The sequence below is a fragment of the Otolemur garnettii genome, unplaced genomic scaffold, assembly GCF_000181295.1.
Source record: "Otolemur garnettii isolate 467f Iridium unplaced genomic scaffold, OtoGar3 scaffold00013, whole genome shotgun sequence".
Classification (NCBI taxonomy): Eukaryota; Metazoa; Chordata; class Mammalia; order Primates; family Galagidae; genus Otolemur; species Otolemur garnettii.
Window position 1 is genome coordinate 12,975,264 of NW_003852408.1, and position 13,213 is coordinate 12,988,476.

The 13,213-nt window shown below is 51.7% G+C and overlaps 1 protein-coding gene across 1 annotated transcript; it reads right to left on the minus strand.

The window, feature by feature from the left end:
- Positions 1–5,332: 5,332 nt before the first annotated feature.
- DES (desmin) lies at positions 5,333–12,632 on the minus strand. Its single transcript, XM_003784920.3, has 9 exons — positions 11,874–12,632; positions 10,773–10,833; positions 10,580–10,675; positions 10,275–10,436; positions 9,980–10,105; positions 9,352–9,572; positions 7,901–7,944; positions 6,310–6,392; positions 5,333–6,112 (listed from the first exon to the last, which is right to left on the minus strand). Exons 1-9 carry the CDS (start codon positions 12,449–12,451, stop codon positions 6,071–6,073), a joined length of 1,413 nt encoding a protein of 470 aa, XP_003784968.1. The 5' UTR covers positions 12,452–12,632; the 3' UTR covers positions 5,333–6,070.
- Between the last annotated feature and the right edge of the window lie 581 nt (positions 12,633–13,213).

Sequence of the window (13,213 nt, forward strand, 5' to 3'; positions counted from 1 at the left end):
TTAGTAGAGATGGGGGTCTTGCTATCGCTCAGGCTGGTCCCAAACTCCTGAGCTCAAGCAATCCATCCACCTTGGTCTCCCAGGGTCTTGGGATCACAGGTGTGAGCTACCATGCTGGACTGAGGAATAGAGACTTTTTATTTTATTTTATTTAGAGACAGAGTCTTACTTTGTCACCCTTGGTGGAGTGTCGTGGAGTCACTGGGCTTAGGCTATTCTCTTGCCTCAGCCTCCTGAGTAGCTGGGACTACAGGTGCCTGCCACAATGCCTGGCTATTTTTTTGTTGCAGTTTGGCTGGGACCAGGTTTAAACCCACCACCCTGGGTATATGGGACCGGTGCCCTACTCACTGAGCCACAGGTGCCACCTGAATAAAGACTTCTTAAAACCTAATAACCCAAAGCCACCCAATACTGTGTGCAACAATTCACATGAAATGCAGTTGGTGGTCTGTAAATGTTGGCTGGTTAGTTGGTTAGCTGAATAAATGAACAATGTGAGCTTGAGCAAGTCACATCTCTAAGCCTCAGTTTCCTCATCTATAAAATGCAGGTAGCCCAGCTTAGGGTTTATTTATTCATTCATTCAACAAACATTTTTGAGGTCCTATTGTGTGCCTAGTATTGTACTAGGGACTAGAGATGTATCTGTGAACAAAACAGACAAGGATTCCTGCCCTGTGATTGCTTATACTGGAGAAGAGACAAATACCAAATATAAAAAAATGAAGAAATTGTAAAGATTGTTAGAAGGAGATAGTAATGTGGGCAAAGCTTTGCAGGGTGAGGTTGATGCAAGTGGGGTGAGAGATTGCACTTTTCTTTCTTTCTTTCCTTTTTGTAAAGACAAAGTCTCACTTTATCACCCTTGATAGAGTGCCATGGCATCACACAGCTCACAGCAACCTCCAACTCCTGGGCTCAGGCGATTCTCTTGCCTCAGCCTCCCAAGTAGCTGGGACTGCAGGCACCTGACATAACACCCGGCTATTTTTTTGTTGCAGTTTGGCTGGGGCTGGGTTTGAACCCACCACCCTTGGTATATGGGGCTGGCGCCCTACCCACTGAGCCACAGGTGCCACCTGAGATTGTGCTTTCAAATAAGGTGACTGGAGTGGCCTCACTGGGAACATTTGAGCCAATCTCTAGTGAGGAGGCAAATAGTCAGGCCTGTGGGGAGGACCACTTCAGGCAGAGGTACAAATATGCCTCTGAGAAGAGCCAGAAGGCCAGTGAGGCTGGAGGGAGCAAGGGGAGACTGAAAAGAAATGGGTCAGACAGGTAGCAGGGGCCAGATGGCCTAACATCTTGCAGGTTATAGTGCTTTTATATTCCCAGTGAAATGGGAAGTCATCTCCAAGTTTTGAGCAGAATTACATGATCTGACTTACGTTATTGTGATGGCATTAAATTATTATATTAATTATTAAAATCTATATTAACTATTTAAAAGGGCCTGGCACAGAGCCTGGAACACAGCTTGTCTTCTGCCTTCCTTCATTCATCCGTTATTAGGGCATTTGTTGATTTACACTCAGGGGTCTTTAGGCCTGGTAGGAAGAACACAGGGCCCTTGTGAGTCTCAGGCGCCCTCTGCTGGGAGGGGCCCACACTAGCTGCGACAGCTGGGGCTCTGGCCAGGCTGGTCACCCAGTGCAGCTGGCTGCAAGACACTTATCTGTCCCTCCGTGTGGGCCCCACAGTGCCCTCGGGCTGGCGCCAGGCTGGGTGTGTGTGCTGCCAGTCTGCCCTGCCTTTCGATCACAAGCCTATGGTGTCATGGAAAGAGATCTGAGCTGCAGAGACCAAGGAGCCTGAAGGGCCCAGTCTTCCTTTCCTACAGACTGCTGTGTGACCTTGGCAGGTCACCCACCTCTCTGGACCATGGGATGTTTTTTCTAAGCTGTAATTATGTACCAATTTGCTAGGCAGATGTGAAAATTTCAGTAACTGTTCATTAAATAAGTGAATAAAGTGGTGGCCATCAGCCTTCCTGGAGAATATTTAATTTAGAGAAAATGCCTAGTAGGTATTCACTCAGCAAGTATTTGTGTATTTAATGAGTAGCTACTATTCTTCTGGGCATGAGATACAGTAGCAAATAAAATGGATAAAAACCTAGGTCATCAATCACCCAAAGGTCATTGATGAATTTGAATATGTGCTATAGGTGAGCTTTTGGTGAAAGGAGGGGGTGCATGGGTAGAATGGAATAGGTATCTCAGGGGCAGGGTATGGGGAGGTAGCTAGGGTGGATAGACAGGGTAGGAAAATGTTCACTGAGCCCTCAGTTCCTGGCATAGAGACCTATCTACCTCCACGATCCTTTCTCCTCCTCCCCCTTCCCCCACCATGGAGCAGAGCTGGTCTGGGCCTGTTCCTTCGGGTCCAGTGGGAAGCCGGTCAGTGCTCTAAGCCCTCTTACTGCTCTATATTTAGAGTCTTGAAGACACCAGAGCATTCTGGATATCAGGGAGAGGTTTCACCATGGAGGCAATGGGAGGGATGTCCGGGGGTGGAGGGTGAAGATCTGGGTGCGTGTATATGACACATGAGACCCAAATCTATTTTGATGTTTGGTTCTGTTTGTTTCTGTCCATTCCCTGAGTTCCTTGAGTCAGCTCCCAAAGAGACAGGCAAAGCTTAGAACCAGAATTTCTAGTTTCAGGAAGTCTTTGCTCAGACAATGCCTCCCTCTGGGGTATGGAGGGTGGCTCTGGATCTTCTGCCTTCTCTGAGAAGAAGTCACCAGAGACAGGTTTACTGAGAAAGAAGGGCTTTCTTTCACAGCTGTCCCCAGCTGAAAGGGGCACCACAGAAGTAGTGAGTTCTCTGACACTGGCCACATTCAGGCAGTTTGATGAATGCTCATCAAGGATGTGGGGGCAAGGCTGGGAAGGGGATTCCTGCACTGTGGCGGTCATTTCCTGGGAGACTTCTGAGATCTGACTGAGAGTTGAAGATTCCTACATTCTGTCCGCCTTAGTGACTGATCTGTACCAAAGCATTTTTTTTCAGGGGCTGCTGCCTCCAAAGGCTTCCTTGATCTACGTGTCCTTTTATCCTTTGTGGGATAGATGAGTACACTTAACTTATTCGAGGGAAAGAAGGGGGAACCACAAACTCCAGAAACTACTCACAGATACACACACTGTCTCCTAGCCCAGCCCAAATCAGGTCTTTCCCTCACAGAGAGGCCAGCTTAGTTTCTGGGACCCCTAATAAGACAATGAAAAGAAGCCCCTTACCCATCCTTCCTCCTCCATCCCAGCATGAAGACACGGGAAATGCTACTCCAATTTCATTTTCTGGGTGGCACCTGTGGCTCAAGGAGTAGGACACCAGCCCCACATACCAGAGGTGGCAGGTTCTAACCTCGCCCCGGCCAAAAACTGCCAAAAAGAAAATTTCATTTTCTATGAGGGCCATTGTGGAGTTTTTCTACAGGTGGATTAGGGTTGTTCTGGGGCCTATAGGCTCCACCCCTTTTGAGCACTAGGGGGAAGGAAATGACCATGAATCACCAGTGGTGGGGGTGGGGGGACATGGAATGTAGCCCCTAGGTCTTCCCAGGGCCCCTTCTTAGAGACAACTCATAAGCAAGGGCTGCATTGAAGAAGGGGGAGAAAGAGACCCCAGAAAGGCTTTTGGAAGTTTCTTGAAAAGCCAGTTTGGAATGCCAAATGAGGTTCTTTAAGACTGAAAAAAAAAATTTTTTTTGAGACAGAGTCTCACTCAGTCTCCCTAGATAGAGTGCCATGGCATCACAGCTCACAGCAACCTCAAATTATAGGGCTTAAGAGATTGTTTTGCCTCAGCCTTCTGAGTAGCTGGGGCTACAGGCGCCCAGTTATAACCACAATGCCTGGTTATTTTGTTTTAGAGGCAAGGTCTCACTCTGGCTCAGGTTGGTCTTGAACTTCTGAGCTCAGGCAATCTGCCTGCCTCAGCCTCCCAGAGTGCTAGGATTACAGGTGTGAGCCACCACGCTCAGCCTAAGACTGAAATTCTATTAGGTTTATTTGGCTTACAAACTGAGTTTGTTATCTTTGTGATCTGTACCCTCTTCCTGTCTCCTCTAAGGGATAATCCTTAAATCTGGAAGAAGCAACTTGAAGGCTGAGGCCACAAGGAACCACCAAGTTTCCTAAATCTTTGGTCCACTAGAGAATATTTTTTGGAAGGAGTAAAAAGAGAGACAGCCTTCCCTTGTGCCTCTACCCCACCCTGGCTACCCAATTGCCCCCAAACCCTATATTGAGTTATTAAGATTTTCCTACGGGGCAGCACCTGTGGCTCAGTCAGTAGGGCGTCAGCCCCATATACCAAGGGTGGCCGGTTCAAACCCAGCCCCAGCCAACTAAAACAGCAGTGGCAACTGCAACAAAAAATAGCTGGGTGTTGTGGAGGACGCCAGTAGTCCCAGCTACTTGGGAGGCTGAGGCAAGAGAATTGTTTAAGCCCAAGAGTAGGAGGTTGCTGTGAGCTGTGATGCTACAGCACTCTACTGAGGGCAACAGAGTAAGACTCTGTCTCAAAAAACCCCCCAAACAGATTTTCCTACAGATTTGAAATGCCTCTTTTAATGTATGTGTGTCTCATGTGTATGAGACTTGCTCTAAACACTATTTTTCCATTACTATTTGTATATGTCCTTCTCATTAACAAATCTGTTTTAATTATCATTGCCTCATAATATATTTTAACGTTTTAGCCCATGATTTCCTAATTTCTTCTGCATGTTCTGTACTCCCCCTTCTATCTTCCCCAGTTCTCTTAACATTTTCCCCTTGGTATTTTAATGGAGACTGCATTGCATCGTAGAGGAATGGAGGATGAATCATCACTTTTCAAGTATTGAACCTTCCTATCCAAACATAAGATAGCTCTTTCCATTTTTCTGGACATTATTTTTCCTAAATTGGCCCCTGTGCGTAAAAGGGTCTTAGGAAGGGTTAATGGAAGGAGGCCTTTAGATTTTCTGGAGACCGGCCTGAGGGAGCTCAACTTCACAGCCAGTAGGTGGGGAGTAGCATGTCCTCTGAAAGGGATAGCACATGGTGTTCCTAGCCCTGCTGATCTGAAGGTGGGTTGGGGGCTTGAAGGGGCAATCTAGAAATTAAGGTCTACCAGGAGATATCTGTGGTTCCCTGACAAGAGCGGCTATCCAGCCCTCCCTGCCCTGTGTGCTATAGGCACAATGCAAGGCTGGATCACTCTGGGAACAGAAGCCGGTGCAAAACCTTGGGGAATAGGTGTCTCAGGGAGATGGGTGATTATCACAGGGCCCTGGGGCCCGCAGAGGAGAACCAGCATTCAAGACACAGAGGCGTGCTTGGTTTGTGCTTATGTCTTTATTGTCTGTCCAGAGCCCCTGTGGTGGGGGAGGGCAGGCGTGAGGAGGTAGGTGCCCCTCCTGCCAGCCTGAGACCGCTCTCTGCCTCTCTTCTCTCCTCTCCAGCATCTCAGCCACCCTCTCTCCTTCTCAATCTCCCACTCCCACATCCGGCACCTTCGGGGATTCCCTCTTGTAGCCCCTGCTTTCTAAGCCCACTGTGGACTGGGTAAAGGAAAGTAAGGGACCGTGGGGACAATTTCAAGCCCCCCTAGTCCGCACAGGGTCTAGTCCCTGGCTTCCTGCCCAGCATGCTGAAGAGGACACCCCTTCTCTCTCCCAGGCTGGGGGTTGGGGAGGTCCATGGGGCTCAGTCCTAACCCTGCAGTGTCCTAACACATTGCTCTGAGGCCCTCTCCAACACCAGAGGCTAGTGCCTGAGGTCACAGAAGTAGGAGGGGCAAGGCCACACTGCTCTGGCCTGGGGTTGGCCTAGCACAAGAGCCAGGCTCACTCACTTCCAACAGCCAGCACTCACAGCTGGGGTCTGCAGAGGAGTCTGTGGCCAGGCAGGGATAGGTCTTGTCCCCTGAGGGGACCATGAGGGATGGTAGGTGAGGAGGGGTCAGAGGCTGTGTGTGTGGGGGGTGATGTCCTAGGCTGGAAGGAGGCTGGCTTCAGGAGGCAGTGAGGACAGGGGCGAGGACGGTCTCTGGCAGCAGCAGGCCTCTGGCTTTAGAGCACCTCGTGTTGTTGCTGTGTGGCCTCACTGACAACCTGAGGAGCAAGAGAAGCCCAGTCCAACCCGGTGCTGGCCAGAGAATGGAGCCTTAGCCCCAAGCCACCCCCTACCCCAGGGCAGCAGGACCCCTCTCACCCCATAGCCAGGGGCCTGAACCAGCACAGGTGGTGGAAGATAGTACCCCCAGATATACCCACCCACCAAAGCTAAGGACACCAGACAGACCACTCACCTCCCCATCCCGGGTCTCAATGGTCTTGATCATCACTGTCTTCTTGGTATGGACCTCAGAGCCTCTTTGCTCAGGGCTGGTTTCTGTAACAGAGCCAAGTCCAAGTGGGGCTGTACCAGTGCCTGGGAGTCCATCCCCAGCCATACTGGGCAGAGTTCTGGCAGACTCCCACCCCGTCTCAAGACAGGCTTGTTACTTCTTCAACAAGACTTTAGCACCTCTCCTTGAGCCCAGCATCCAGCAGGTAGCTCTGTGGTCCTGGGGGCTCAGGATTCAACAGATTTGCTCTGTGTATGTGGGGGGAGGGTGAGGGGACTGGCACAGGAGGGCAGGGGACACCCACACTTCCTTGCTTGCTCTCTACCCCTGGGCTCCAGGAGAGCCATGCATGAATGTGTATCCTGGGACTCCCTCCTCCAAGACAGAACCTCAAAGCCCAGTCTCAAGACATTCTTTTGGAAAACCTTATAATATCTGTCCTTCTTTAAGACTTGGAATGAGCAACTTGATGTCTTAATGAAAGTGAGATAGAGCAGGGGCCAATCACTGATTCACTGTGCTGACAGTCAGCCACTCGACCTCTGTGCCTCAGTTTCCTGAGGAAACTGAGTGAATGGCAGCAATGGTACTTGTCCTATCACAGCTACAGAGCTATTCATTTGAAAAAGCAATAGGCAGTTTTTTTCCCCTTTCTTTTCTTTTGCACTATGCAGCTTTAAATGCAAGACTCACACTCTGTGTCTGTATAAACAACTAACTGAAAAGAGAGGTGCTGAGTTTTATAGGCAGGGTCAAATTTAGGTCCTTGGTGTTACAAGTTTAGTGTTCACAAATCTCCTCAGCAAGCAACTAGCCTGTGATAAACGTTGCAACTTGGTATAGAGCACAGCGTGAATGTTTTCCTGATGGAAATGAACATCGAAGATATAAAAAATTTGATCTAGGAAAGGAGAGGCTGCCAAGGACTCCAACTTGCTTTCCTAATGCATCATTATCATGTGTTTCTCTGCTCTCTGGGGCTGGAAAGCCACTCCATCCGCATATTACTAATGTCAGAATGGCAGAATGCCTTAAGAGCTCACTCTTTTCATTGTTTGGCTTTGCTAAGATTTGGCTTCACTTTTTCATACGTGCATCCAACATCTTGCTTCAGCAAACTGGAGTTGTTTGACATCAGCTAGGGGGGTTCCTGGCAACATGCCAAACAAACAATGGGTGGTGGTGCCTTCTAGCCCAGGGAGTATGACGTATACCTATGGCCAGGCCCCCAAGGACATCCCTGCTACTTTCAGAGTCTAGGATTCAGAACAGAGGCTCCATCCTGAAGCCTAGTACTCCCAGAAGGTGCAGGAGATATGGTAAATAAACTACAACACAAGACAATCAAATAAAATCTCTCTATCAGAAGATGCCTTGTCTGCCTCTATCTAAACTGCCCCACCTACCCACAGTGTAGGTCCTCTCTTCCCTAGTCCCCAGGCCTGGCCCTGGCCCCGTGGGCCCATCCTCCCCTCTCGGCTGGCCTTGGGCAGTGCCCAGGCTGGACTCTTGGCTCCTGTGACCCCAGCCTCCACCTCCATCATACACTCACCTCGGAAGTTGAGGGTAGAGAAGGTCTGGATTGGGAGATTGATTCTGAAAGGGAAGAAACCAAGCCCCCCAAAGAATTAACGACCCTCCCATGCCTCCCTGTGACCACCCATGAAAGCTAGCCCTGGGTCCCCCTCAATACATCCTTAGCTGTCCCAGTCCCACTGACCCCAATACCACCTCTGCCCACACTGCTCAGGGAATGTGGTCAAAGGCAACTCCAGCTGTTCCAGGAGTGGTCCCTTCTGGAAGGGTCATCAGTTTTCAACTCTAGCCTGCTGGCATGACACTGGGACACCCAACCCTACTGCACCCTCCAGTTCACCAGGGTTTCTTTCTTGCTCTTGGCACTGCAGAATGTAACAGCAACTGTGGGTGACATCCATTGTGTGTGCCCACCCTCCAGCCAGGCCAGTTGGTAGAGCTGACCACCTATACCTAAGGCGGGGAAAATGCAACATGCCTTCAAGGGCCATTTGCATGTAGATGTCATTCTGGGAAATCTGAAGTATTTCTTTAGATATCTATATATCTAAACATATATATCTATACCTATATATCTAAACATGTCAGCTGCTTTTAAAAAAATTTTCAGATATTATTATTTTTATGAGTATCAAAGGGTACCAGTTTTTGGAGTAATTGACCTATTTTAAATTGAGGTTAAGTTTATGTACAGTGACATGCCCAGACTTTAGCATACAATTCAATGAGTTTTGATCAGCGTCTACATTCATGTAATTATCAGTCCAAATCAAGATATAGAACATTTCTATCCAGAATGTATCTATTTCTACTCCAGAAAGATCATGTCCCCTTCTAGTTGTTTTCTGTGTCTAGAGATGGGTTGTTAGAAGCATGTTGTCTAAAATAAATAAATAAATAAAAAATATTTAAAAAATAGGGGCAGCACTTGTGGCTCAACAGGGTAGGATGCCGGCCCCATATGCTGGAGGTGGTGGGTTCAAACCCAGCCCGGGCCAAAAAAAAAAGAAGCACGTTGTCCGTGTCATTTCCTCTGAGCCTGTGTGTGCTGTGCTCGTGCCCTCCGTGTATGCATCTGTTCACTCCTCTCTTGGCCTACCCATGTGCAAAGCTTTCTCCCTCTCCCTCTGTCTCCTTTGTCTCCATCTCCTCCCTCCCTTTCCTTCATCATTCCCCATTCTGCTTTCATCTCTCCCTTGACTGGCAGCAATATTTTATTACTGGTTGCTGAATATGGTTTTATGCTTCTGGTTCTTAATTCGGAAGGTGGATAAGGGAATACTTTTATTTCTCTTTTTATAAACGCTGTTAATTAAATTGCCGTTTACCCAGGCGGCCTGGCTTAATTCTTTGCAATTAGCAGAGTGGTGGCCTCTTGTATAAAATTGTTTCCAGATCTTGTTGAGGTAAAGTGAGTCCCTGGGGGCAGGAATGGGGCCCCCAAACCCAAATCCCTGCCCCACGCACCTGCTCTCCTCGCCCTCCAGTAGTTTCCGGTAGGTGGCAATCTCCACATCCAGGGCCATCTTCACGTTGAGCAGGTCTTGATACTCGCGCAGGTGGCGGGCCATCTCATCCTTGAGGTGACGGATCTCTTCCTCCAGGCGGGCGATGTTGTCCTGGTAGCCACTGGCCTCACTGGCAAAGCGGTCCTCCAGCTCCCGCATCTGCCTCATCAGGGAATCATTCTGCAGGGGAGGGGGAGTCCAAGTCAAGGACAGGCTGTCCAAGACAGAGAGAGACATAGTTCCTGAGGCTGGAAGGCAACTCCAGAGGGTCAGGTGCCGGAGTTGTCAAAGGCTTCTTAGCCAGGGAACCTTGAGCCCAAATGTTGTCTGCATGTGGACACTCAGAGAATAAAACAGGTAAGGGGAAGCATCTATATTCAGCCTCTCTGTCCCCACACAGGGAGATGCCCCAGGAACCCTCTGATTCCTTTAGCATCTAACTAAAATCCACGTGTCTGGTGTCTGCTTTTACCCCTGTTGTAGATTTAAGGAGATGAAGGCCCAGAAGATCCGTGACATGCCCAAGGTCAGAGTGAAGGTGTGAGCTTCAGGCAGGAAGGGGCTGGGCCTGGTGGGGAGGGACTCACAGTGCCTTTGAGGGCATCGATCTCGCAGGTGTAGGACTGGATCTGGTGTCGGTATTCCATCATCTCCTGCTTGGCCTGGCGCAGTGCATCATTGTTCTTGTTGGCTGCCTGGGTCAGGTCCGACACCTGAAGGCAGAGAGGGGGCCTCAAGATAAGCAGGATGCAGGTAGGAGTGAGCAAAGGACCATAGAAATTCTAGGATCACCCTTCTTCCCATGGATAGAGCCACAGATGGTACCTCCAAACTGGGATTGAGGGAGACAGAGGTACCAGAGTCCCTGGCCAGGACACCCACCTTTGACTTGTACCACTCCTCAGCTTCAGAGATGTTCTTAGCTGCAATGGTCTCATACTGAGCCCGGATGTCCCTGAGGGCAGCAGTGAGGTCTGGCTTGGACATGTCCATCTCCACCTGGACCTGCTGTTCTTGAAGCTGAGCCTGCAACTCACGGATCTCCTGCAGGGTGTGGCCTGGCTTCAGTCCCTTCTCAGGGCCCACACAGCACCCTCAACCCTCATCTCAGAGCCTTGCCCTACCCACCCCACCCCCAGCTATTTCCCAATGGCCCAAGGACCCTGAGGCAGAGGACTGAGGTATACCTCTTCGTGTACTTTCTTAAGGAAGGCAATCTCCTCGTTGAGAGATTCAATTCTGCGCTCAAGGTCAATCCGAGCTAGAGTGGCTGCATCCACATCCTGGGAGAGATCAAGTGAGAAGGATAGTGTCGCCGACCACCCAGGCAGGGCAGAGGGAGACCAGGAGTCATTCAGGGAGTACGAAAGGTGGACTCACCGCGCGGAATGCAGCCAAATTGTTCTCTGCTTCTTCTTTCAGATGGATCTCCTCCTGCAGCCTAGCCAAGATAGATAGGACAGACAGTTGGAGAGGAGAAAGCTGGCAGTGGAGATGACTGGCTGGGGGCTGACCCGGGAGTAGGCCCAGGACAAAAGGGGAAGGCCTGGTTGCTGGGGAGAGACAGGAGGCCCAAAAAGGCAGTGGCAGAGGCCCCGCCCATCCAGGGAGGGCACAAGACATGGCCCAATGTCTGCTCTGGAGCCACACCCTGGAAGTCTGTGTCCCCATCAGACTATGACCTCCCTGGCATTAGAAACTATCTATTTATCCACCTCTGTGTTGTGCTGTGGTTCCCAGCCCTAGCCTGGCCCATATAGCTGATCAATTTATATATGTGACTTTGGTGCCAAGAAGGGTGACTCTGGTCACTTGCTGTATGAGAAGGAGAACCCACGAATACTCTATATTTGTTGTCCTTTTCATATTGGGAGCCTGGTGGAGGCTCCCATCTGGTCCTCCCAAGCTTTCTGAGGGCTGCATCCCTCCCCCCACTCCCCTTTTCTGTCTAGCTTGTGGGTTCAATGACACAGCCCTCAGTAGATGGGGGCATGCTCCCTCCTCCCCCACTTGGGGCCTCATCACAGCTGACCTGAGAGCTATTGCTTGGACTCCTGCCCCCTGCCCTTCTCAGCCTGTCCTTCCTCCCCTGTTGCCTATCAGCCTCCCCCTCCCTCTGACTGCACTACCCTCAGGGCCTCCTTCTGCCTGACCTATCCTACTACCTGACCCCTGTCAATATCACACCAGCATCTCAAGATGCTCTTAAAGGGGGCTGCCCACAGGGCTCTAGGTCCCTCCAGTCTCCCACTTCCACCCCATGTTCCATCTCCCCCAAGAAAATTCCTCCTGTGTAGTGTGGGGCACAGGGAGAGACCTGGAATCCATCTCTTTGTGAAGGACACACGTGGTGGATGACCCTCCCTCCCTGCATGGGGCAGGAGAAGGACCCTGACCTGGAGAGAACTCCAACCCCAGCCCCAAGGCCTAGCCTCCTCCACCCTTCCCGCAGAAAGGGGATGGGGGGGAAGCAGCCCTCACTTGGCCTTGAGCCTCTGCAGGTCGTCGAGCAGGTTGTCGCGCTCGACGTCGACGCGGGCGCGCTGGTTGGTGAGCACCTCCACCTGGCGCCTCAGCTCGCGCAGCTCCTCCTCGTAGAGCTCAGCGACACGTGTGGGCTCGCGGCCCTTGAGCCGGTTCACCTCCGCCGCGAGTGCGGCGTTCTGCTGCTCCAGGAAGCGGACCTTTTCGATGTAGTTAGCAAAGCGGTCGTTGAGCTCCTGCAGCTCCACCTTCTCGTTGGTGCGCGTGGTCAGGAACTCCTGGTTCACAGCGTCGGCCAGCGAGAAGTCCAGCAACTCGCCCGCGCCGTAGGAGGAGGGCGTGCGGGTCGCCCCCAGCCGGCTGGCCCGCAGCGACCCCAGGCCCCCAGCCCCACCCGACGTGCGCGACACCTGGTACACTCGGGACGTCATTGAGCTCGAGGAGCCCTTGGTGCCGAAGCCCGCGCGTGGGAACACGGGCGAGCTCAGCGGGGAACCGAGCGGGAAGCCCGGGGCCCCGCCAAAGGTGCGGCGGTAGGAGGACACGCGCTGGCTGGACGAGTAGGCCTGGCTCATGGTGGCGGCGCGGGCGAGGCTGGGCGGGTGCACCGAAGAGGCGGCTGGCGGGCGGCCGGCGGGAGAGTGGATGCGGGCGATGGGAGACAGGGCCCCCAGCCGTCGGCACTATTTGTATCCCTCCTGACATCAGCCCCCGCCACCCCTCCCCTGACAGCTGCAGGATCCCGCTGTCCTGCCAGGAAAGGGCGGTGCTGGGCTGGCCATGGGGGCGGGGAGGCCAGCTCCCCCTCAAGAGGAGCGCCCCTGAGCCTGCGAGTGTGGGGCGTTAGAGGGGCTGACCCACTCAGGAAGGCAGGAGACAGGCCCGCCAACTACCTCACCTGGGTAGTAAGCATGTTTGGAGCCCCCAGTCAGCCCCCTTTTGGGGCGCTTGACTTGTCCTGGGTGTGCTAAGGGGTGAGAGCAGACAGAGGCTTTCATTTGGTTTGAGGGTCCTTTTGCAGCAAAAAGAGACTTTGGGTTCATTTCTTAAAATGCCAAGGCCTGTTCCTTGACAAGGCCCCACATCACCTAAAGACTCCCTTGAAGTCGTAGAGGTTTGGGGAGGCTCAGGCGAAGACCAGCCAGGCTGAGGGGTCTCTAGGCAGGCAGGGGGCGTGGTCAGGCACCTGGCAGGCCGAGCAATCCTGGCCAGAACCCGCCCGCCCGTGTATGTCCACTAGGATGTGCTTTCTAGCTGTGAGCCTCAGTTTCCCCCTGGACTAGTGTAGCTCTCTTCATCCCCCCTACTGGTGAGGGTGGGGCCTCAAAGTTTATAAA

Bases quoted from the DNA above. Each gene is read 5' to 3' on its own strand.
- DES (XM_003784920.3), bottom strand. From the start codon at position 12,451: ATGAGCCAGGCCTACTCGTCCAGCCAGCGCGTGTCCTCCTACCGCCGC. The intron at 9,573-9,979 runs GTGAGTCCCTCC...CCTCCCCTGCAG, and splicing joins TCGATGCCCTCAAAGGCACT to AATGATTCCCTGATGAGGCA. The intron at 6,393-7,900 runs GTGAGTGTATGA...GCTCTGTTACAG, and splicing joins CTCTACCCTCAACTTCCGAG to AAACCAGCCCTGAGCAAAGA.